Source organism: Montipora capricornis, chromosome 9 (assembly GCF_036669925.1).
Source record: "Montipora capricornis isolate CH-2021 chromosome 9, ASM3666992v2, whole genome shotgun sequence".
NCBI classification, from domain to species: Eukaryota; Metazoa; Cnidaria; class Anthozoa; order Scleractinia; family Acroporidae; genus Montipora; species Montipora capricornis.
The window spans coordinates 33872426-33895609 of NC_090891.1; the positions used below are offsets into that span (position 1 = coordinate 33872426).

The 23184-nt window shown below is 38.7% G+C and overlaps 2 protein-coding genes across 3 annotated transcripts in view; one reads left to right on the top strand and one right to left on the bottom strand.

Moving 5' to 3' along the window:
• Nucleotides 1-111: 111 nt before the first annotated feature.
• On the top strand, nt 112-4530 carry LOC138016664 (mitochondrial inner membrane protease ATP23 homolog). Its single transcript, XM_068863853.1, has 6 exons — nt 112-335; nt 549-594; nt 1874-1955; nt 2252-2386; nt 2570-2656; nt 3768-4530. The coding sequence occupies exons 1-6, from the start codon at nt 221-223 to the stop codon at nt 3903-3905; spliced, it is 603 nt and encodes a 200-aa protein (XP_068719954.1). The 5' UTR covers nt 112-220; the 3' UTR covers nt 3906-4530.
• Nucleotides 4424-23184, bottom strand: part of LOC138016663 (U3 small nucleolar RNA-interacting protein 2-like) — a 20953-nt gene continuing 2192 nt past the window's right edge. Inside the window, exons 4-14 of one of the 2 annotated variants that reach the window (XM_068863852.1) lie at nt 23092-23159; nt 22615-22656; nt 20482-20608; nt 18937-19058; nt 18373-18465; nt 18186-18286; nt 10462-10602; nt 9416-9478; nt 9169-9329; nt 6772-6851; nt 4424-4794 (exon numbers count right to left, since the gene is read on the bottom strand). In XM_068863852.1, coding sequence (XP_068719953.1) covers nt 4618-4794; nt 6772-6851; nt 9169-9329; nt 9416-9478; nt 10462-10602; nt 18186-18286; nt 18373-18465; nt 18937-19058; nt 20482-20608; nt 22615-22656; nt 23092-23159 — 1175 coding nt within the window. In that variant the 3' untranslated portion in view covers nt 4424-4617. Of the gene's footprint in view, nt 4795-6771; nt 6855-9168; nt 9330-9415; nt 9479-10461; nt 10603-18185; nt 18287-18372; nt 18466-18936; nt 19059-20481; nt 20609-22614; nt 22657-23091; nt 23160-23184 lie in introns of both variants that reach the window. The other variant, XM_068863851.1, reaches the window with a different exon arrangement.

Here is a 23184-nt window from a genome sequence, read left to right on the forward strand (position 1 = left end):
CCGCGAAATCATCCGAATCCGTACTTAACAATCGTTCATTGTTCGTCCTCCTCAAAGGAAGCCATTCCCTGATCTCATGGTTTCTCTAGGTCGGCGGGGCCTTCGCATGAGAATTTGTTTCTTACGCCAAGGCCCCGCCGGCTAAGAGAAGCAAAGTGGGCTATGGCGACGAGTGCAAATGGACACCCGTAGTTCCCAGGATTTCTCTTCCTGAAACAATATGGCGGAATTTTTTGGCGAACACGGTGAAAGTTACTCAAGAAAATCCAGCAGAGAATCAAACGATCGATGGCACAGGAAGTGCAAAGAGAGACTTGCAAAGGCTTGTCAATCTTGTAAGTATTGAAGACCACCTTCATTAAAGCTGTATCCTAGAAAAACTCTCTCCATGTTGTCATTCTCAGAGGGCTGCGTGACATACTTACATTTGTAACAAGTAAGAAATAGGGTAAAGCGTACATGTTACTCCTATGCACTAAGAAAAATTTTAGTGTGGTGACCGAGTGCGATATGGAAAACCAATTCTCTGTTCGTCAACTTTTTTTCAGCGGCTTATGTCAAGTTCATGCTTGACGCTATGAGCAAGCTGGGATGGTAAGTGTGAGGTGTTTAATTCTTTGATTGCACTCGCGCGGTAAGACGGCCATGTTGGTGCCAAAACGATAGAACAATGTGGCTCAAGTTTTGCATATTAATAGAATCAAATTCCCAAAAAACTTTTTTGCAACAGGCCACTTAAAAAATACCATAATACTCTTTGTTTGCGCTACAAAATTTTGCATAAGCATTGTGTTTATTTTGTGTTGGGACCATTTTAAATCCAAAGGGAAACTGGAGGGCAAGCAAAGAGTATTATGGTATTTTTTAAGGTGGCCTATCATTCTTTCCACCAACATGTTTGCCGTGATGTCAAGTCAAAGAAGCTATATACGTTAAAGAAAATAGACTCTTCCACAGTTTTTGGCGCCATCATTTAAAGTAAATGTATGGATTTTGGCCTACTTTGAGCCACTAAAAGGAGATGGATTTCCACCGGGGTAGTGTTTTTTAAAAGACATTTATACTGAGATTATTTTCATGAATTCAGGCTACAATGACCATAAACAAATTTTTAAGATTCCATACAAACCCTTCTAAAACAAATTGCCGCGAAAATTAGAGGCAACATGAAAAGATTTGTTACTCGACTTTACGGACGTCATACCTTCCTTAATGGCCTTATTTTCTGCTGAATGAATGATATCAATAAAGCTATCTAAAGTAGTGCCAAAAGCTGGAAATGTCTCTTTTTAGCAGCACTACGGTGGTTCAAAGTTGGTCAAAATCCCATTCAGTTACTGTAAATTTAGCTGTGTTTGCCCCCAGCCAAGATGGCGGTCAAAAACCGTGGAAGGGTCTATTATGCACCTTCCAAGTTTCCTCCAAATGGATTGGGGAGAATGAATTGGGTGACGCTCCAGTTAAATGAAATGTGCCCAATTCTTAGTCCTTAGCAAGAAGTATTAAAGTGAATATTTAATACCTTTTGAGGTCATCATGCAAAGTAGACACCTACCCTTTTGGCACCTTTTTTTCTAATTGGACATGTTGGAGGCATTATGCAGTGGAATTTTGAATAAGTGTGTTACTTTTTTTCTATATTTTGCTTAAATTAATCTTGTTCGTCAAAAACTAACTTCAAGATACAGTTCCTTTCCTCCACAACAACTTAGACTGCTCTTTCCACAAAAAAAAGGCCAGTTGCTTGCAATTGTTGCTGGCTACTAAAGAATCATCTGCCAGAAATGTCATAGCTTGAAATCTGTCATTTCTTTGGGAATCAACAATGCTTAACTCTTAGCTCCATATCTGCAGGTCTGTACTTTTCTTTTAGTGTTGTAGATCCAGAGAAACATATGACTTGTGAACCATGTGAGTCAAAGCTCCTTGGAGGATTTGACCCTGATAAAAAGGAGGTGAGATGACACTAATGGGATAAAATTGCTCTTGATGATGCCATACAGAAAGGATGTATTACTTGCTGTGTAGTGTGGGCTCCTTCAGAATAATCTACAAACAACATAGTGCACTCACCTGGTAACTTATATGCTGAAGTCTTCTTATACATGACATCTTGCTTTTAAATTGAATATTATTCAAAGGGTTTTTGTTTTCTGGTAACAAACTTTGTTTCTGTGGGAAACAATTAAAGCACACTGATTTGGATTCTACAGTAAACTGCCTTTTTTGAATAAAATCTTTCTTTTTGCAGATGTTCTTATGTGAGAATACAATTTACTCTCAGAGAACAATGGAAGATGTTCTGACACACGAGCTCATACATGCATATGACAACTGCAGAATAAAATATGACCCCAATGATGTGAAAATGTTAGCTTGTACAGAGGTATTCTTTGTTGTATCACTGTCTTATTTGTTGATTATAATTGGAAGGGACAGTTCAAAATTTGGCCTGGTGATGGTATTGAGCTTACTGGAAGGATTTTAGAATTGGAAAACCTTAACATGGAAGGGGACAAACCACTAGTCTAATTTAATTAAAGAGGTTTATATTTTAATGCACCGACAGATTCGTGCCGCAAATCTCAGTGGGGATTGTTGGTTTTCTAAGGAGACATTTGGACGCTTCAAATTTGGTTGGAGAGGCCATCAGCAGGTACTTGTATGAGTACTTAAGATTCAGTATCAATAATTTAGATAATTGCTTTGTGCTTGCCTCCTTGTAAGATTATAAATAGTTATGATAGTTATCTCTAATAAGACTGTTACTATTTCTATTAAGCACTCATGATAAAAGTGGGAAAATTTGCTTTAAAACTTGTTATATTATTATTACAATGCCTGTGAGCATCTTTAGTTTGAAATGGCTGAAAATGAACAATGGCTCCCCCAGTCAACTGATTAGCAATCTACAAAAATTTGGTTTATCAACGGCATGTACCTCCGCAAATGTCATTTATTGCATAACCTGTACGTTATGTAATAAATATACATTGGCGAGACAGGTAGACGACTAGGTGACCGATTCCGCGAACACCTTCGCGATGTTGAGAAGAATGACAAGGATGCATCTAAGCCAGTCGCTCGCCATTTTAATCTGCCTAACCACTCCAAAAAACACATGGCTATCTGCGGCCTTTCCCTACATCTAGGTACGACGGAAAGCCGCAAGAATCTGGAACAAAAATTCATCTTTCAAATCGGCACCCTTAATCCTCACGGTATTAACGAACGCTTTTCATTTAACTAATATATTCCTACTTTTCACGTTGCCATGTTACCACCAATAGCGTAGCTCCTACTCTACTATAAAAACTACACGTAACCCATAATCCCTCGATTCGCTCTGACGAAGGGCTAACGCTCGAAACGTCAGCTTTTAGAATCTCTGTACGGTGGTCAATTTACATTATCAACTCCGTTGATAAACCAAATTTTTGTATACTACTTCCCCACCGACGCAGCACCACAGTTTCTTTAGAAACTACCCCTTCATTGATTAGCAATCTGTTGGCTTACTAATGACTGTCATAAGCTTTTGGTGACCTGTCAGCTGACAGTTTATCAACAGTCGACTCTGGGAGGTGTTGTTCATTTTTATAGATGAATAATGACTGAAGAGGCCGATCAGAGGTAAAACATCACATTTTGTTTGTTTTTAGCTTTATTTTAAAGCTGCGTAGTTTGCAGGGACAACCTAGATATTTTAACAGTTTGTGCTAATCACGATACGAACAACTTAGGTTATGAAGTCTTATGTTTTATAGGCCTGTGTAAAAGAGAGAGCAGTTAAATCCATGCTGTGCGTGAGAGACATTAGCAAGGAAGATGCAGAGGATGTTGTTGACAGTGTATTTGATGCTTGTTTTCATGACACAGATCCATTTGAACGCATTCCTCCTTGACAGCAATAAACAGCATCTACACTGATTATTGGAAAGATATTTAATGAAGTTTCCTAAGCAAGGCAGTGGTGATGTCAAAGCAGGTCAAGTTTTCTTTTAAAGATTATGACCTCTTTCATACTGTAGACATGTAAGAACAAGCCATAGTGTTAAATTTTTGACGTTTCGGCGACCTCATGATGCCATTATCAAGGAGTTGGAAATGAATAATTATGTGAGTGCATAAATGAAGAAGAGCTAGACAAAGACTTAAGCATGGATTGAATCTGTTTGCACGTTCAGCCGTGGTTCTAATTGTTTGATGTACAGCATTTCTTTAACACTCTAAAGCAGCTGAGGAGGTCCCCAGGGACAGCACCTGCGTGGTCTTGATCATAATGCTTGCATACAGAAGATGACAAACTATTGTGATTAACCAGTTGTGGTTAATAAACCTTTCTAGCCTTCTTACAACAAGCAAATTTCAAACTGAGGGCAGTAGGTCTAATTAACATAAATACAAAAGAATGTAAAGGTGATCTAATTAATGGGTTGGTTTATTTAAAATTGAATCAGTTAATCATGTTCAGATGCAAGTGATTGTTTCCATCTTTGGCAGCTATAAAAAAAAACATTCGCATTCTAATGTTTGGGTTGGATTGGATCGAGCATGAAATGGAAGCTATTTCCCCTGTATTACCCTCCATTTTATTTTTTCATTGTTGAATGGATTTCATGATGGATGTTCTTCTCCATTTTCAATGCTTTCTTTTCTTTGTAAATGTATGATACATAAAGAGTTCTTTGCATTTTTAAGTCTCCACCATCGTCCAAGCCTGTGTTCTTGTCCCACACCAGCAATAAGTGTGTTCCCATCACTAGAAAATGCCAATGCATTCACAAAGCCAACCTATTGAAAGAAAATTCCTCACTGAGAAATTCGCCTGTGAGACTAATAAGAAATACTATTGGTGGTGCATGTCCCAACGTAACTTTAACAATTACCAAGGTACCAAGTTTGTATGATTAAGATGTGTGCTGTTCATTATGCTGACAATAACAGCACACCTGGTTCAAACACCATTTATTTAGCTTCTTTTACTACCATTTGCGCCCATCCTTGCAGCGTGACGAATTTTGCGTAAAGTTTCACTTTCCCAACGTTAACGGTTTGTCCGGTTATGTATCACTTTTGACCACCAATGAAACGTTGGCGGTTATGTTGTGAAATTGACAACGTTTTTTGACAGCATACCAGCATGTTTTGTTCACATGCTCTCAAAGTTTTCAGGTTTTCGTGAGAGCGCCCTAATAATGTTTCTGCTCGCTTTGCAATGGAAACAAAAAAATTCAAAGTCAACAAGTTTGAATGAGGTAAATTACCATCCAGGAGTCGCTTGAGATCAAGATTTTAAATGCTCCTTGAAACACGGAAGAGCGTGTGTGCGCAGAATGCCCTAGACACAGAAATATTAATTTTCCTCCTCGATCTTTCTAGTTTCACTTCGGTTTCATGAATTTTTTTTTCTCGTAGTTGCTGAATCACATATCTCTTACTGGTAAAGTATACCAAATTCCATATTCCATGTCTTTGGAAACTGATGGGAGAAAAGGATTTCTCTTGGCAGGCGGTCAGGCTCCATGTGATGTGCATGGCCGAGCCATCAAAGGCGTCGCTGAATGAGCAGTGATGGCATGTTCAGTGAGCCAGCGCGCTCCAGGACCTCGGTGTTGGTGACTCTGTCCTGCCACCTGATGTGCAGCAGGCGCCGAAGGCAACGGAGGTGGCATCCGTTGAGTGGCCGCTCTTTTCTGGCAGGACACAAGCTTAGTAGATGAACATCTTGGTCCTTTCGCTCAACAGGTCATTGTCCCAGACTCGCTTGTTCAGTTTGGCCATGACAGCAGCTGCTTTGGCGATCCTGCAGCTGATCTCAGCATCGAGCGAAGTCAAGCCTGACACGTTGGAGCTCAAGTAGGTGAAGGTGTCCACAACCTCCAGCTCCGTGTTGTCGATTGTGATGACTGGGGGGGACTCAGCACCTTGCGCCAGGATGTTGGTCTTCCTGAGGCTGATCGTTGGCCGAAACTCCTTGCAGGCGTGGGACAGCTTGTCTACCAGATGTTGGAGGCCCTCCTCGCTGTGGGATGTTAAAACAGCGTCGTCTGCAAACAGCAGCTCCTGTATGGGCACCACATAAGCTTTGGTTTTGGCGCGGAGTCTGGCGATGTTGTAGAGTTTGCCGTCTGACCTCGTCCGGACGTAGACCGGCAAAGATTTTGCCAACGATGCTCAGAAGAGAGATTCTGCGATAGTTGTTGCAATCACTACTGTCACCCTTGTTCTTGTGCAGGGTGACTACGTTGGCATCTCTCATGTAAACATGCTGGTATGCCGTAAAAAACGTGGTCAATTTCGAAACATAACCGCCAACGTTTCATTGGTCAAAAGTGACACAGGACCGGATAAACCATTAACATTTGAGAAGTAAAACTGCGCGTTAAATTTGTCATGCTTCAAGGATGGATGGTAGTATTTCTACATTTCATAAAAACAATTCACGAGGAAGACTTCGACGTGCTTTGCAAAAAACAAAAAAAAAAAAAAAAAAAAAAACAGAAGTGAACTTGAAATAAATTATGCAAGAAATTAAATCACATCCTGTTGCATATGTGTGGATGCTAAATGGCCAATACTGGAAATACACTGTAAGCACAGAGCAGTACTTGTTATTTTTATGAATTATTTTAACAGCAAGATGTGTTGCAAAGAATTAATATCCCTTATCCTCCTTCAACTTATTGCACGACAGATGTTTACATCAAACAACAAAAATTAATCATAAAAATAATAATTATCTCACATACATAAGGTTCAAAGCCTCACCATTGGTATTGAAAAGAGCTGCTTCACATTTGTGAAGCCATCACCACATTCCCAGAACTTGATGCAAGAATCACAGGAACCTGCTAACGAAAGCAGACTGAATTAAGCCTCCATGTTTTAACTTTTTTACCCTTGCAGTCCAGATGCAAACCTTCCAAAACAATGGAAGCAGACACTTTGATGACCCTACACACCACACACAAAAGCAAGAATTCAAGACAACTTCATGTTTTGACGTTTCCAATATTTGAAATATTGCATGCAAGATGAAAATAAAGAGGAGGATAAGAAGTTCTGGATTTCAATTGTGACATTTTTCATTTTCAAGTTAATTATAGAGATCACAAACATAAGCAATTTTATGAGGTAGGGTTAATTTAGGGGCCATATAACGTTCCTTATTCGCTTTTAACTTCTGGTTGGCATCATTTTGATCTGTTGTGATAAAAATGCTCACAAGAAAATACTGTTGAGATACCAGCTTGGCTAAATTAATTCACTTGTTCTGTGAAAATGGTAAATCAAAAATAACTGCTTGATTCTAAGATACCGGTACATGTGAGTTGTGAAGTAATTCTGCAAGACTAAGCAACCAAATCAATCAATCTTTATTGTTTATACATGAAATTGTAATATATAGATTTAGCCAAGCTTAAAAGCGAAGCTCCTGCTTATTTATTCTTTAACAATAATTATCTCATTTTCGGTCTGTTGAAAACATGGGTCCTAACCCTAATTAACTTTTCTGGACTTGTATTTATAGCAATGTGGCTTACAATATCTCATTTTAAAGGTTATAAAAAAGGCTTTTCATTGAAAAACCAAGGACTTTTCAGCAAAATAACCATTGTAAGTAAAAAACATTTCAAAATATTTGAGGAAAAATGGAGAAAATTTCAAATTTACATGTTCTGGTACAAAAAGTTGAAAAAGGCATTTTTTTTATTTGAGTTAACCAATATATTCCCAAATTTGGCTAAAAAAGAAGAATCTGTGAATCTTTTATGATTTTTAAATTTTTGTGTGAACACCTGTCATTTCTCCATGACGACCAACAAAGGCAATTGTGTTTTTGCAGTATTAATTAGCTTCGGTCCTCGGGTGGGAAAAAAACATGAACAGATGTTCAAAACTGTTTTGTTACCAAACTTTCTGATTCATAAAGCCCCAATTATGAAATTTTCATTCATAAGAGTTTAACTTGATGATCTAGTGTGATTTTTAATGAATAAAAGATGGTCATCAAGTAGATAGTGGCCAATGTTTATCTTCATCGTTAACCTAAATTTCTCGATGTTATTTTCCAGCTTCCATTCTAACATTGCTTGAAATTGTGTCTCTGGTATTTTTCCCATCTTTTAGCAGAGGTTTTTCAGTGAAAAACCATTTTGAACATTCCATAAAGAGCGATTATGTTTGCACAAACGAATTGAGGTGGCCATTTTCTTACACCATTTGAGGGCTGCTGAGACCTTCTCAAGTTTCCAAGCTAAAACTTCATAGATGAATAGCATACCGGTATTTTATTCACAATTAACACAGCAAATTTGGAGAAAATCCGAAGTAACATAATTTTTTCATGACGCTTTTTGTTTGTATGGGTCCATTTGGACCCAGAGCCCATGCAGGGACTGGAAATAAGATAACCTGGCTTGAACCTGCAATCCAATCGAAAACCAGTACCTGGTCAGCTGTCAACTAAAATAACCGCTGACTACGATGAGCTCTAAACTTGAGCCGGAATATAGTCATGTGATACTGGTCAGCCGATACCTTCTCTTGACAGGTGTCAATTGACCATAACATGGATTTCCAATATCATAGATGTACGCCGTAAATGGCCACCATGTCGGGCTTAATGACTATTATTATTATTATTATAATTATTATTAATATTATTATTATTATTATTATTATTATTATTATTATTATTATCAGGATACTTTGTGCAGACTCTAGTCATGATTGCCATGAGAAAAGCCACTCACGGGTTCCTATGCCTTTGGGGCTCTGCTTCGCAGCCCTTCGGGTCACATTACATGTGTACATGGTCTTCCTACAGCCGTTAGCGTCGTGTAAAATAATTATGTCAGCTAAATACCTAACCTAAAGAATAAAATACAACAGAACTTCAAAACTACAGTAATTTCCATTAACTGAGTAATAAAGTCACAATAAAGCTTTCCCACTGAATGAAATTTGCAAATGGTTTTAACTGGGGTGCTACCTGACTTCTAATGGGATCCAGTTACCTAGAACAGATCCTCGGTAGTGTACATGTAGGCTTCCTTTTGCAGACTCAGTTCTTGGAATGGGGATAAAACGATTTGACTGAGAATTTCTTAGATTGTAGGAATGTACACCTGAAACACAGTGGGGACTATGCACTTTGCATACCAGAAGCCAAGAGATCTGTATTTGACATTGATGCAATTGATGTTATCCAACTCTCATCTGGAATACTCTCATCTCCATGTAAACTGTTACTTGGTTTTCTGTGAGCATTTGGTACAGTGCATAATGGTTTTTTCTTTGAAACACTCCAAAGTGCAAGTGAGCTGTTGATGAAATAAAGAACCTCAACATTAAAACAATAAGCTGCGAAAAAAATTACCATAAATCTCACAATAGTGCGTAGGCATACCCATTATCTGCACCAGACACCATGTGCTCTTCATTAATTAATTGAACACAATCAAGTGACCCCCTAAAGTACAAAAAAAAGTATCAATTATTATAGTACCTACAGTGTAACTCTGTATTAAATTTTAATCACAACAGGTGTAACATGAACAGAGCACATATATACCGTAAACACCGGCGTATAAGCCGCACTCGCAGATAAGCCGCACCCCGAGTTTAGCAACTCAGATTTTGGAAAAAAAAATTGAAAGAAATTAAAAAAAAAAATCAAACGTGGAGTCTCGACAAAGATGTCTTACATGTAAATGCACTATGACTCTCTAATAGTATGAAAATCCGACTAGGACATAAATTTGATCTTTCTCTGGCATTTTTAATACAGTATTTTTCATTCCTGTCCATTTCTCATTAGAATTTACATGCAACACCTGACGACGAACGTCTCGGTTCGTTTTAGCTTAGTAACCAGGCATTCTCGCTCGTGGTGGATCGATTTCTGTCAAAGGGAGCGGCCCTCGTCGATATTGTAAACAACTTTGTGGTGGAATGGAAATTCCCTGCCGAGTGAAGTTCACCTGCTCAAGAAAGGCAATGTTAAACCGGTTAAAAGATCTTCTAACGAAGAAGGTTTAATTATCGTGTAAGCTCAAACAAAAACGGCTCCTTTAGGACCCACCAAACTCGCAAAAGCAATGATCAATGCGTAATGTGGTATTGTTTTATGAAGTTCTTATTAATTTGCTGCACAGGTCTATACAGACTTACGAATTTCGCTAAACCTGTTAATTTATGCAAATTTACGGCATGGTGTCTAGATGTTCTCGCAGATAAGCCGCATCCCCGATTTGATCCCAAATTTTTTAGCAAAAAGGTGCGGCTTATACGCCGGTGTTTACGGTAACAACAAATACTATATTTTCATTTTGAATAAATCTGAGATCTCATTCAAAAAATATTCCGTTTGAAGAAGCTGTCAGAAATAATGCTAAGGTAGGGAGATTTTTGTCTGGAGTGTAAAATTTATCTTGAAGGTCAGCCTGTACTTACATGTTTCCATGAGCACTGAAAACCAGTTGCGACTCTTCCACCACCTTCCAAACACGGAGTGTTCGGTCTCTGCCTCCTGCGCTAACAGCTCGGTCACGAGATAGGCTGTCTACTGCTGTTACACTGTCTTCATGCCCAAATCTGCATACAATCGACTGTAAATTACTTTCGAACCAACTAATACAGTAGTAACATGCTTAACTAGTGCTTCACATCTGGGTAAAACACAAAGGCACAGTCAGTACATTTGTCTCAGTTCAAAGAGTGTCTGCAGGCTATAATGGCAGTAACGTGGGTTTAAATCCTAGCTGGACCATTTGACATTCAGGGTCTTAACACACACATTGAAGAGAACGTGCTGCCTTAAAATTACATCCAACTCTAACCTTTCAAGTTCTTTCATAGAATAAGTACTACATATATAGGCCATCTCACCACTCTTGTTCATACAAACCAAGGAGAATCCTGGCAGAAAATGAAACCTCTACTTCCAAGTTCACGGTCTAACAGGCAAAGTAGTATAACTCTAGTTGAGAACGGCAGTGTTATTTCTAATGCCAGTGAGGTGGCTCAAATTTTTAACGATCACTTCCCAAATGTGGTTCAAGTAGATAACTCCTTGAATCTGCAGGATTTTATTACCCATCCTAGTGTTAAACTCATAGCAGATAGAGAAATGCTAGTCAGCTTCAACCTCATGCCCATCAGCTCAAGCTATGCGAGTGCTATTCCAAAATAATATTATAACCTAGACCCTAGGAAGGTCACTAGGGTAGACGGTATCTCCTCCCGCTTGCTTCGTCTCTCTACCCCTGGTATAGTGAACAAAATTACTACATTACTCATCAATAGTCAATCCTGGCCACTAGAGTGGAAATGCAGTATCATGATCCCTGTTTTTAATAAAAATGAGGTCACAAACAAAGCTAGCTATTGTTCCACCCCAATCTTGACTGCATTGTCCAAAGTTTGTGAGAGAATTATGTACGATCAATTACACCACGCCTTTCAAAGTCATCTATTGCTGAATATGTCAGGATTTTTAAAGCACCACTCTTGCTGCTCTTCTGAAAATGTCTGAAGATTGGAGGAGATCTCTAGACAAAAGGGTAGCAGTTGTTGCAGTTGCCATAAATCTTAGCAAAGCATTTGACTCAATCAATCACAGTCTATTGCTGGCAAAACTTGGCACGTAATTATGGTCTTTCCTGGCATCGGCCTTGCAGCTGATGACCTCTTACCTGACAGGCCGCAAACAGAGAGTTCACGGGATATGTTCTACGTACAGAGACGTTAAAGTTGGTGTACCTCAGGGTTCCCTTCTGGGGCCTCTTCTGTTTAACATTTTTATTAACGATTTGAACTTTTTCATTCCTCATATATCTTTAAGGCTCGCAGATGATACTACGGGTTATTACTCTGATACCTCCCCTTCCGTGCTGCAGTTAATTGTGAACTCTGAGTTTAGCTTATTGTCATCCTGGTTTGATCAGAATCGTCTCCTTCTTAACAATGGTAAGACCCACACACCGACCCTGGGGCCATGTTTGTTGTAAACAGTATTAAAGTGGGGACCCAAGGTCCCTCAGGTTGGCACCACTACCTCTTAAGTTATAATTTGAGTCTTTACAACTAAAAGTCATGGATATACCTAGGTCCGTTGCAAAATAAAGATTTATAAGTAACGAGAGCAAACTGCATATTCTACATGTATGTTCAAGAGTTTTCATGTTCACAATCCTAGTAATTCACGATATGAGATTTTTTTACCGTAACCTAAAATAGATCTCAAGATGTGAAAGTCAGCATCCTCAAGACGACTTGCTTGCATGCTGCCCACCCCGAGTAAGAGGGGACTGCAGTATTCTAATTGCGTCAAAACAAAGGAGCTGTGAGGACTTATCATAACCTTGGTTGGAACAAAGTGCCTAATGCATCTTAGGGCTGCAGATTTAGCACGCACCTTTCTTCAGTTGCCCAGATATATGATCCTTAAGGAGGCTCGAAAGGGTTTCAATCAAATAACGCTACAACACTGTAATGTTATGGCACCATGTGAAACAACGATTATTTCCAAACAAGATGTGATCATTATTGTGATGTACTAAGTTACCTTGGCAACAGGAAAGCCCAGCAAAAACACCCTATATTTTGGATTTAGTTGCTCAAATCTCAAAAATAGGTACACATTGCATATGTGTGGTAGTGCAGTAACACAGCACTGTATTATTGTCAACTGAGCTGCATTTTGTCTTTTAGGAGATTCAAGTGTAATATGTAGCTCTAATAGTTCACAACATTGTTTTTGTGGCGTATATCATTACAGTGCCATGGTGGATGTGTTAGGTAAATAGCCCCCTGACAAGACATGTGGTTACTAGTAAAATACTAAACCCAGAAAGATTGAAGAAAATAAAAGGGAATCAAGGAACATTGGCTTCGAGGCTGATATGTTGATCATTTCCAAGTTCCCTTACAACTTGTTTTTCACCACAAGATTAACCGTGCACTCTGCGCTTCTGAAAGCTTTCTAAGACAAAAGTTCATTGAAGTTAAGCCCTGTCGGGCAGGGTTAGTATTTAGATGGGTGACCTCAAGAAATTTTATTTTAACACTCAAAAATGCGAACTAGGCAAGGTACAGTTTTTGTTCGCCTGCTTTATGCAAAACAAAATACTGATGCAAAAGTAAATAAATATTGATACACAGGTTTTAGGAAAAGCAGAAGGAAGTTTTCAGGAAATATCGATTGAGAATAAAATATTTTGCCATCAGCAACAAAATTTACAACATGAAAACAACTTAAATTTTGAACAGAGAAATATAAAAGGTTACCTACCATCAGTGAAAAATATTTTGGGAGATTTTTGCTATGTTCAATTTTTCTATTGTACTTTTGGCTGCACAAGTAAATTGCAAATTTGAAAGTGACATCGAATTCAGTGGGTGCCGTGATCTCGTTACCGCGGCGTGTTTACTTGCGAAACAGTGAAGCATCTCAGGAAACAAAGGATACTTCTGTGTCAAAATGATGCCAAGACACCGGGTTTTTGTTTTTTTTTCTTTCAAGTGTTTTAAAGATTGACAAGAAATGTGTGAATTCAACACAAAGATCACAATCCCCCAACTCTTGAGGTTGACCATTGTTTCTGCAAAGTCAAAAATTTACTCTCCTAGACGAGGTTATTTATCACAAGGCAATTCCATGGTTTTGGAAATAGCAGCTGCTTTATTATTCATCAGCGTCACACATTCTTGCCGATTTTGGGGCTCATTTTGTTGAAACTCAAGCACACTTCCAAGAGACCTGTTTATGTTTGTGAGTTATGCACACACTGCGGGCCTATTGTCACCACGGACTTATACTCTTACACTCTTAAGCCCGCCGCATACTTAAGGAAAGAGCCGAGCAAACTGCCTTGCGAGGCGGTTTGCTCAGCTGTTTCCTCACGTGTGCGGGGAAATTGTGGTGAGAAATTCGCCTCGCGAGGCCGTGAGGATAAAATCAAACATGTTTGATTTTTGATTTTTTTTTTTAATATTTAAACATATTTATATACATGTTTGCCCCAAGAGCTAAATGAGCTCATCACGGGGGGCTTACACCAAAATTCTAATTACCACATAAAAAAAAAACAAACACGGGCACGGGATACAAAGTAAGTCAAAAAAGACAGTTAAGTTAATTAGGTCAATGATGACCACAAAAAGAAAAACGTTTAGACTTTCTTATAAAGTGCTGGATATTTTTGGCCTCGCAAGACAAATTCCTCAATGTGTGCGGGCATCGTGAGAATCGAGCTGAGCTTGGTTTAATCAAGCAGCCATTAAAAATACATGGCATACTCACGTGACTCCAGCGGTTCAGGATGGTGTCGGAGGAAGAAATTCCGACGTCACTGAAGTCACGTGAGAATGGCATGTATTTTTATTGGATGCTTCATTGACCAAGCTCAACTCGATTCTCACGATGGCCGCACACAATGAGGAATTTGCCTCGCGAGGCGAAAAATATCAAACATGTTTGATTTTTTCCTCACGGCCTCGCGAGGCCAATTTCTCACCAAAAGTTCCCCGCACACGGTGAGAAAACGGCTGAGGAAACCGTCTCGCGAGGCGGTATATATATATATACATGTATATATATATATAAGTAGAATGATAAAGATTGAGTATCCAACGGTGATGCCACTTGCGAGGAGGATCCAAAAGGATACAAAACGTCTTGACTCAGATAATTTAATAGGGAGAATGAAAAAATGAGTCGCTGGCAAACTTCTCACAGGTCTAGTATATTTTAATTTCGTGTAAACGTTTCGCCCATCGGACTTCTTCAGTACACGCTAAAAACTAAAAACTAAAAACTAAAAATACCTGGTACAACTGAACTTGCGCTATTTATACAAAACTATGAACCAAAAGGTGTAAAATGTTTAAAATTACAAAAAAATTATAAAAAATCACAATAATATGTCATGTAATACGTGCGGTTGGAATAAATCGAGTGGACAATACGTGAGATAAGAAATAGTTAGCTCTATTCCGAAAAAGGCGTTAATCACCAGACATCGAAACTAATAATTTAAAATAAACAACAGGACTTAGTAAATCATGCAATCAGGTGGCGAAATGATGAGCCCAGGGCCCCTAAGAAGTAATGGAATCCCTGAACAGGGCCTGTGAGAATGCCGATCTGCACAGCGTAATTGGAAAAAAAGCCCAACTGGTTGCACAATTACTCCAGTGAATGATTAATTAAACCTTATTCTATTTTTGGAATTAAACTCGGATCTTTTGTTCAAGCCGTAAGGTTGGAGGGTGCATAACTGTGCGCACCAAAAAGCCTCTCTTGTAAGTAAAACCTTGTCCATATCATCAGTAGTGTCATTAACAATTTTTTCAATAACAATGAACTCAAAGTCAGACATGTGATGTTCTTTTCTATTGAAATGGACGGCCAATTCACACGTGGCCTTGTTGGTCAACATAGCCGATTTGTGATTACGAAATCTGACCTTGAATTCATTCGATGTTGAACCTACGTATTGAATCTTGCATGTTTTACAGGTGACTAAATAGATGACATTCTTCGACCTACAGTGTACATTCTGTCTAATGGAGTAAAAACGGCCTGTACATGCGCTGTGAAAGATCTTATTTTCAACAAGATAATGTTTGCATAGATCACATTTGTTCTTACATTTAAAACATCCTACGGGAGTGTTATTGCTGTAATGGGTTTTTTTAGGCCTTGCTAGAATCTCTTTTATGTTTTTGGGTCTTCGATAAGAAGGAATAATTGACCCCTTTGGGAAAATCTGGGATAGCAATGGCGATTCATAAATAAGATGACTAAATGATTTGATGATTTTGCTGATGTTTGGTAGATGAGGGTTGTAGTCGACTACCAGAGGAAAGACGATTTTTTTGTCTTTCGGTTTCGAGGCGAAACACGAATTGAGAGCATCGGTTACCGATGCTCTCAATTCGCGTGAAATTCAGGTCCCATCCACTCCATGTATTGTTGAAGCTGTCAAGATCTGTCTTGAACACAACAATTTCAACTTTCAAGGCAAACATTTCCTACAAATTCATGGAACGGCTATGGGCCCGAAAAATGCTTGTAGTTACGCTGATTTAGCAATGGGAGTTATTGACCAAAAGGCTAAGTCCGGTACAATCAAACCCAGATTATGGTGGCGGTATAGAGACGACATTTTCGATCTATGGACGCAAGGTGCCACTAAACTTAATGATTTCACTGATTTCATTAATGCTTTATATCCCACCATAAAATTTACTGTAGTATCATCTGAAACCTCTCTCAACGTCTTAGATCTCACACTTTCATTGGTTGGTTATGTATATTCTAAACCTACTGACCATCATATGTACTTATTACGTAACAGTGCTCACCCAAGGCATTGCACTAAGGCAATCCCATTTGGAGTTGCCACCCGGATTCGCAGAAACTGTTCAACCATTGAAAAATTTGACCAACGTAGTGAAGAATACCAGACATATCTCATTGAGAGAGGTTATAATCCAGCGGAAGTCAATAAGCAATTTTTAAGGGCAAAAGATCTACCCAGGGAGGACTTACTCGCCTCGAAACCGAAAGACAAAAAAATCGTCTTTCCTCTGGTAGTCGACTACAACCCTCATCTACCAAACATCAGCAAAATCATCAAATCATTTAGTCATCTTATTTATGAATCGCCATTGCTATCCCAGATTTTCCCAAAGGGGTCAATTATTCCTTCTTATCGAAGACCCAAAAACATAAAAGAGATTCTAGCAAGGCCTAAAAAAACCCATTACAGCAATAACACTCCCGTAGGATGTTTTAAATGTAAGAACAAATGTGATCTATGCAAACATTATCTTGTTGAAAATAAGATCTTTCACAGCGCATGTACAGGCCGTTTTTACTCCATTAGACAGAATGTACACTGTAGGTCGAAGAATGTCATCTATTTAGTCACCTGTAAAACATGCAAGATTCAATACGTAGGTTCAACATCGAATGAATTCAAGGTCAGATTTCGTAATCACAAATCGGCTATGTTGACCAACAAGGCCACGTGTGAATTGGCCGTCCATTTCAATAGAAAAGAACATCACATGTCTGACTTTGAGTTCATTGTTATTGAAAAAATTGTTAATGACACTACTGATGATATGGACAAGGTTTTACTTACAAGAGAGGCTTTTTGGTGCGCACAGTTATGCACCCTCCAACCTTACGGCTTGAACAAAAGATCCGAGTTTAATTCCAAAAATAGAATAAGGTTTAATTAATCATTCACTGGAGTAATTGTGCAACCAGTTGGGCTTTTTTTCCAATTACGCTGTGCAGATCGGCATTCTCACAGGCCCTGTTCAGGGATTCCATTACTTCTTAGGGGCCCTGGGCTCATCATTTCGCCACCTGATTGCATGATTTACTAAGTCCTGTTGTTTATTTTAAATTATTAGTTTCGATGTCTGGTGATTAACGCCTTTTTCGGAATAGAGCTAACTATTTCTTATCTCACGTATTGTCCACTCGATTTATTCCAACCGCACGTATTACATGACATATTATTGTGATTTTTTATAATTTTTTTGTAATTTTAAACATTTTACACCTTTTGGTTCATAGTTTTGTATAAATAGCGCAAGTTCAGTTGTACCAGGTATTTTTAGTTTTTAGTTTTTAGTTTTTAGCGTGTACTGAAGAAGCCCGAAGGGCGAAACGTTTACATGAAATTATAATATACCAGACCTGTGAGAAGTTCGCCAGCGACTCATTTTTTCATTCTTCCTATATATATATATATATATACATGTATATATATACCGGTATATGTTTATTTTTCAATTCTCCATATTTTAAGTCTATTTAATGTTAGCACATATGTACTTTGAACAAGCTTTTTAGCTCACTGGACATGGGTAAATGAATGATTGATTGATGCAATGTTAACCCTCAGTGTGGGACATTAAAGAACCCACACCATTTGCAAAATGAACTTCTCGGTGTTGCGTCATGGTATTTCCTTGTATTGGAGCTTTGATCCCTTGAGTGCCTCTAACCAGCTGGGTGGTGGAACTCAGACAAACCAGACTAAACTACATTTTGTACAGTACTTGAATAAAAATGAACCCTAACCCTTAACTTACAGTGTACGTTACTTGTGAGGGATAATTAATTTCCTTTAGTTTAAACTGAACTCACTCACAGGGTTTCAACGTAAGCCATCTCATCCAAATTCCATATCTTCACAGTGCGATCATGAGAACAACTGAAAAGTTGATGTGTACCCTTTCTAAAAGCCGTACCCTAACAAAGATGAACAGTATTATTTTATTTGATGAACAAGACACAGGTTAAACATTTTTTTACTTAAGATACACAGTGAAACTCACTGAAACTGCATCTTTGTGGCCTCTGAATGTGTGGAGATGGCAAAGTGAAGTAGCATCCCATATGTGAACAACTCTGTCTCTACCCCCACTTGCCTACAACAAACAAAATTCAAGGTCATTTTACACTGTTACTGTGTACATGTACATGTAGCAACGTTTCCTCAGGTATTTATTAAGAGCCATGCATATGCTCACATTGAGCGAAATAACAAGCTTATCCTCCCTTCCACCTTCAGTAAATGTTCCTTTCTCCACACTAACTGAGTAATTACCCCTTTCCCTTTCTAGAGTGAGATTTTACTCTGTCTAATACCAGACAATTTTACTCGTCAATGAGGGCTGCTTCAGGGGAAAATGAGTTAACATCCTCTACATCCACATTTAAAGTGGAGGATGATAGATTAAGGCTACAAACTACTGTACATTTTGTGTAGCATCACTGTAATTCTCAGAGTGATCTCATTTACTTCCTTTCCTTTCCTTTGCATTCCATCACAAATGACTTCCACAGGACCAATGAGACCCCACAGGTTTGATAGAACCTTCAAATAATACAGTTCTCACCAGATACTTGTTGTCAGATGTAACAGCTAGGCACAGGACATGTCCCATGTGGCCCTTATGTCCATCATTAGCCTTGTGGCAACCCGATATCTTTCCTTGTTTGCAGCCAGTTTCAATATCCCCTATGAAGAGAGAGAGAGGAAGTTGTTGTTCTTTAGAACCAAAATCCATCAACCTTACACATAGTGCCCAGTATTCTTGCTTTAGTGCCCTCATTTATTTGTTAATCACTTTTGACATTGAGGAATTCGCTTTCAAATAATATTGCAAATAATTACTGCAACACAAGTGAAAGAAGAATTGTGGAGTTTTGATTTTTGATACAATCATAATTCTTATTCTTGATTCTTTTTGGTGTTCATTGCTACTGGCACTAATTCAAAGTCATTTCTACTTACATTTACGTATATAGAAATCTACACGCAAAGCTTCTTATGAACATACAATCACTGTTTCTCTCATACTGTATGGGGCAAGGGGATTAAAAGGTTACTGAGATAAGGTTAGTCATCATCATCATCATCATCATCTTTGCAACATGGTGCTAAGACACCAATAGTGTAAGCATGTCCCGCCATTGAGCCTTTGACGCCGTTGACTCCAAATCCTGATCCATTCCGGCTAGTTTTGCATTACATTCCATGGTATCGATCCAGCAGGTGCGGCACCTTCCCCTTCTTCGCTTTGCATTCTCAGGCCTCCGTTGTGATAAAAAAACATCCAGTTTCTTTTCTTCCGTGTTAGTGGTCACCCATGTTTCGGATCCATAGAGCAAGGTAGACATTACAAAGGCATTGTAAATACGCAGTTTGGTCTTTAAACTAGCTTTGCTACTCCAGATCTTAGAGAGCTGTCCAAATGCCACAGAGGCACGCCCAATCCTGGTCCTTAATTCTTCATCTAGTCGGCCAGATGACATGACTTCAGAACCCAGATAACGAAAGTGGTTGACAGCATTGACGTATTCACCATCTAGATGAATGACTGACTCTGTTTCCCCAAACACCATGGTTTTGGTCTTAGATTTAGAGATAGTGAGGCCACCTTCCTCTCCAGCTCGCTGCAAGGAGTACAAGGCCTGTTGGCCCCTTTCGCTTCCAGAATCTAGATGAGTAACATCGTCAGCATAGTCCAGGTCAGTCAAGTACTATGCTTGTTCCATGCCGAAAAGTGTGCGTCTGCGTTCTCTCATGCACATTCCTGCAGAAGGTCAGTCACAGCTCTTGTGAAGAACAAAGTCAATCATTATGCCAAAAAGCAGTGGGGGGACCAAACGCAGCCCTGTCGAACACCAGTATCAATCCTGAACCAGTCCGTTATCTCCCCTTCAACAAGGATGGCAGCTTCACAGTTATCGGGCGGAAGGGCAGTGAATGCTATCGAAAGCGGCCTTAAAGTCTACTAAGGTTAGTAGTACCTTGTTAAAAGTTTGTGTAGAACTTTACATGTATGGTTTGTCAAAGTCCTTAATGCAGCAAAAGCCAAACTTCAAAGGAGTCGAGATGATAAAACGTTTCAGACTATATCTATGAAATTTTATCTTACACTTGATAATGGAACAGTCCTTAGACCCAGAGAAAACAAACTTGTCATCAGGGGACACACAGAGACAGGTGACAGACAGCTGATGACCCTTGAGCACTCTGACAGCATCTTGAGGTGGCTGTATATACTGTTAAAGAATTGTGACGAGTTAGGGCTACAGAAGGATGAGTTAGAAGGTCTTTGCCTTCATAAACCCAAATGATATTGATACATGTAATGTTGATGATACTGAAAATGATAATGATAATGTCAGTGATAACAGTAACAATGGACATGATGACCTGGCCCCAGTTGTTCAAAAGGTGGATAACGCTATCCACTGGATAAATCACTATCCATTGGATATTGCAATATTATTGGTTTCTCTATTACTTATCCACTGGATAGTGATTTATCAGGCGGATAGCGCTATCCATTGTTTGAACAACTGAAGCTTGAGTGTCTACCCTCCTGCCAAAGATTAAGGTGCCCAGGGCTGACCTCCCAGATGCTGGGATACCTCTCTTGGCAACTTTTGCAGCTGCAAACAAAAATAGCCTGCATAGCAGGCGGTTTAGTGAATTTTAGGAGCTCCTTTCTGCCAGAGTTGGCTTTCAAGTGATCGCTTGAATGTAATGGCTGTGCAAAAACCTAGGCCAAGGGGGAGGGGTAAGGAGAAGGAGCGAGAAACTGCCTGAAATCAACCCCACAAGATTTTCCTTTTAACGCAATACTCATATATGGTTTGCTAAAACAAAACAAAATCTACCCTGTCTTTTGCAATACCTGCATTTTCTGAATTCAAGGTACAGGCATTGACTTGGCATTGAATTAGCATGCTTCCTTTCCCCTGTTTTACTACTTAAGCTTAAGCCCTCTAAATTTCCTGCATATTGAAGACTGTTTTTAGCACACTGTTAAAATTTACTTTTCTGCATTTATGAAGCCTTTTATTTTTTATGTTGCAGTAAGATTAGTCTTGAGTAAATAATGTATGTACAGGTAATTGTGGCAGTTATTGTTAATGTATTGAAATTGTAAGTAAGACAATTTGTTAGTAACTGTTGATTGTTAATTTAAATAATAAATAAAACAAAAAAAATTATGTGTGACGAGCACAGATTTGATGTCAACTAACAACCAATCATAGCTTGCCTTGTGTAAACAGTGGCGGGATTATACAATTCATATTTTGCTAGGGAAAAATTTACAAGATTGAACTCATCGGAGATTAGCATTTTCCTGTCCATGATTCTACTGTGTGTGATTCATCGCCAATGATTGCTGAAAGTGGAAGTTATTAGAATGTCCTTTCAGCACCTTGAGACATGCCTTTTCCAGCACATCTTCTGCAAGAGAAAACTACCTGGGGACTTCCTAATGGATACATCTTCCAGCCTGGCACCTGCAAACAAGGTTGCTGTGAGCCCTAATCCTTCAGCTTCTTTAATCCGTTCATCGATGATATTTTTCAAAGGTTTGATTACTAATGCAGAACACATTAATTTTTGCTGGTCTTCTCCTTTATTTTTAGAAAAAGTTGAAATATAAAGCTTTTGCTAAATCACGTGGGAAGGGCCGCGAAAATATCACCTCCATTTATTAGTGCTTAACAGCATCTTTCTGCTCTTCTTTAACATCACCAGACAATCCAAGCTCCTACAAGAAAGTTTCCAGATTGTTGGCTTTTTCCAATCTGGTTTTCTGAAAGGGAGCAGTAAATTTTGACTGTCAGACAGATTCTTTTGACACTTTTAAGCCAATCAGGAATTGTCCCTGTCTGCTGATGAATAGGAGTTTACAAAATCCTGTCTCCTCGCCCCCCTCCCCAGTGCTCTTTCAACTTCTGTCCAGGTTTTTGCACGGCTATTACATTCAAATTATCACTTGAAAGTCAGGCCAAGTGGAGAAAAAAGCATCTAAATCCACAACCCCCCCCCCCTCCTTTCCCCTACCCGCTACACAAGCTACCGATTAATCAAGACAAGTGATAGCAGTACCACTGACTGTACCAGTGTGCTCAGAAAAAAAACAAGACCATGGAAACTGCAAAAGCCTACATTTTTTAAGGATTCTTTTTGGTTGCTTATTGAAGCTGATTCTTGGTCTTTGACCAGAAGAAATTATAATTATATTGCAGCTTTTACTTTTTACCTGACTGGCTACTCTTTTCTGAAGGCGGCCGGTTTGTTCAAGCTGTCAACCATAACAAAGGAAAAAAAAAAGTGTTAGCCTGGAATGAATACACTGAAGTAAAAAATGATGCAGCCTGTGTGATAAAATAACTAATTTCTTTTATGATAAAACTAAAATGCACTTTGAGGTGAAAAATGTAAAATTCTTTTTCATGCTCCTGTTGTTGTTCTTCTTCTTCTTCTTATTGTTATTACTATTATTATTATTATTATTATTATTATTATTATTACTATTATTATTATTATTATTATTATTATCATTATTATTAGTAGTAGTAGTAGTAGTAGTAGTAGTAGTAGTAGTAGTAGTAGTAGTAGTAGTAGTAGTAGTAGTAGTAGTAGTAGTAGTAGTAATAGTAGTAGTGGTGGTGGTGGTGGTGGTGGTAGTAGTAGTAGTAGTAGTATTGTTTAAATATCTCAGGGTATATGTACTCACAACATCCTGCTTTAGTCTGTGAGCTATAGCATCATGATTAATAGCGATGACATCTTTCTTTACTTGTTCTGCAAAAAACTAAAACAAATCAAT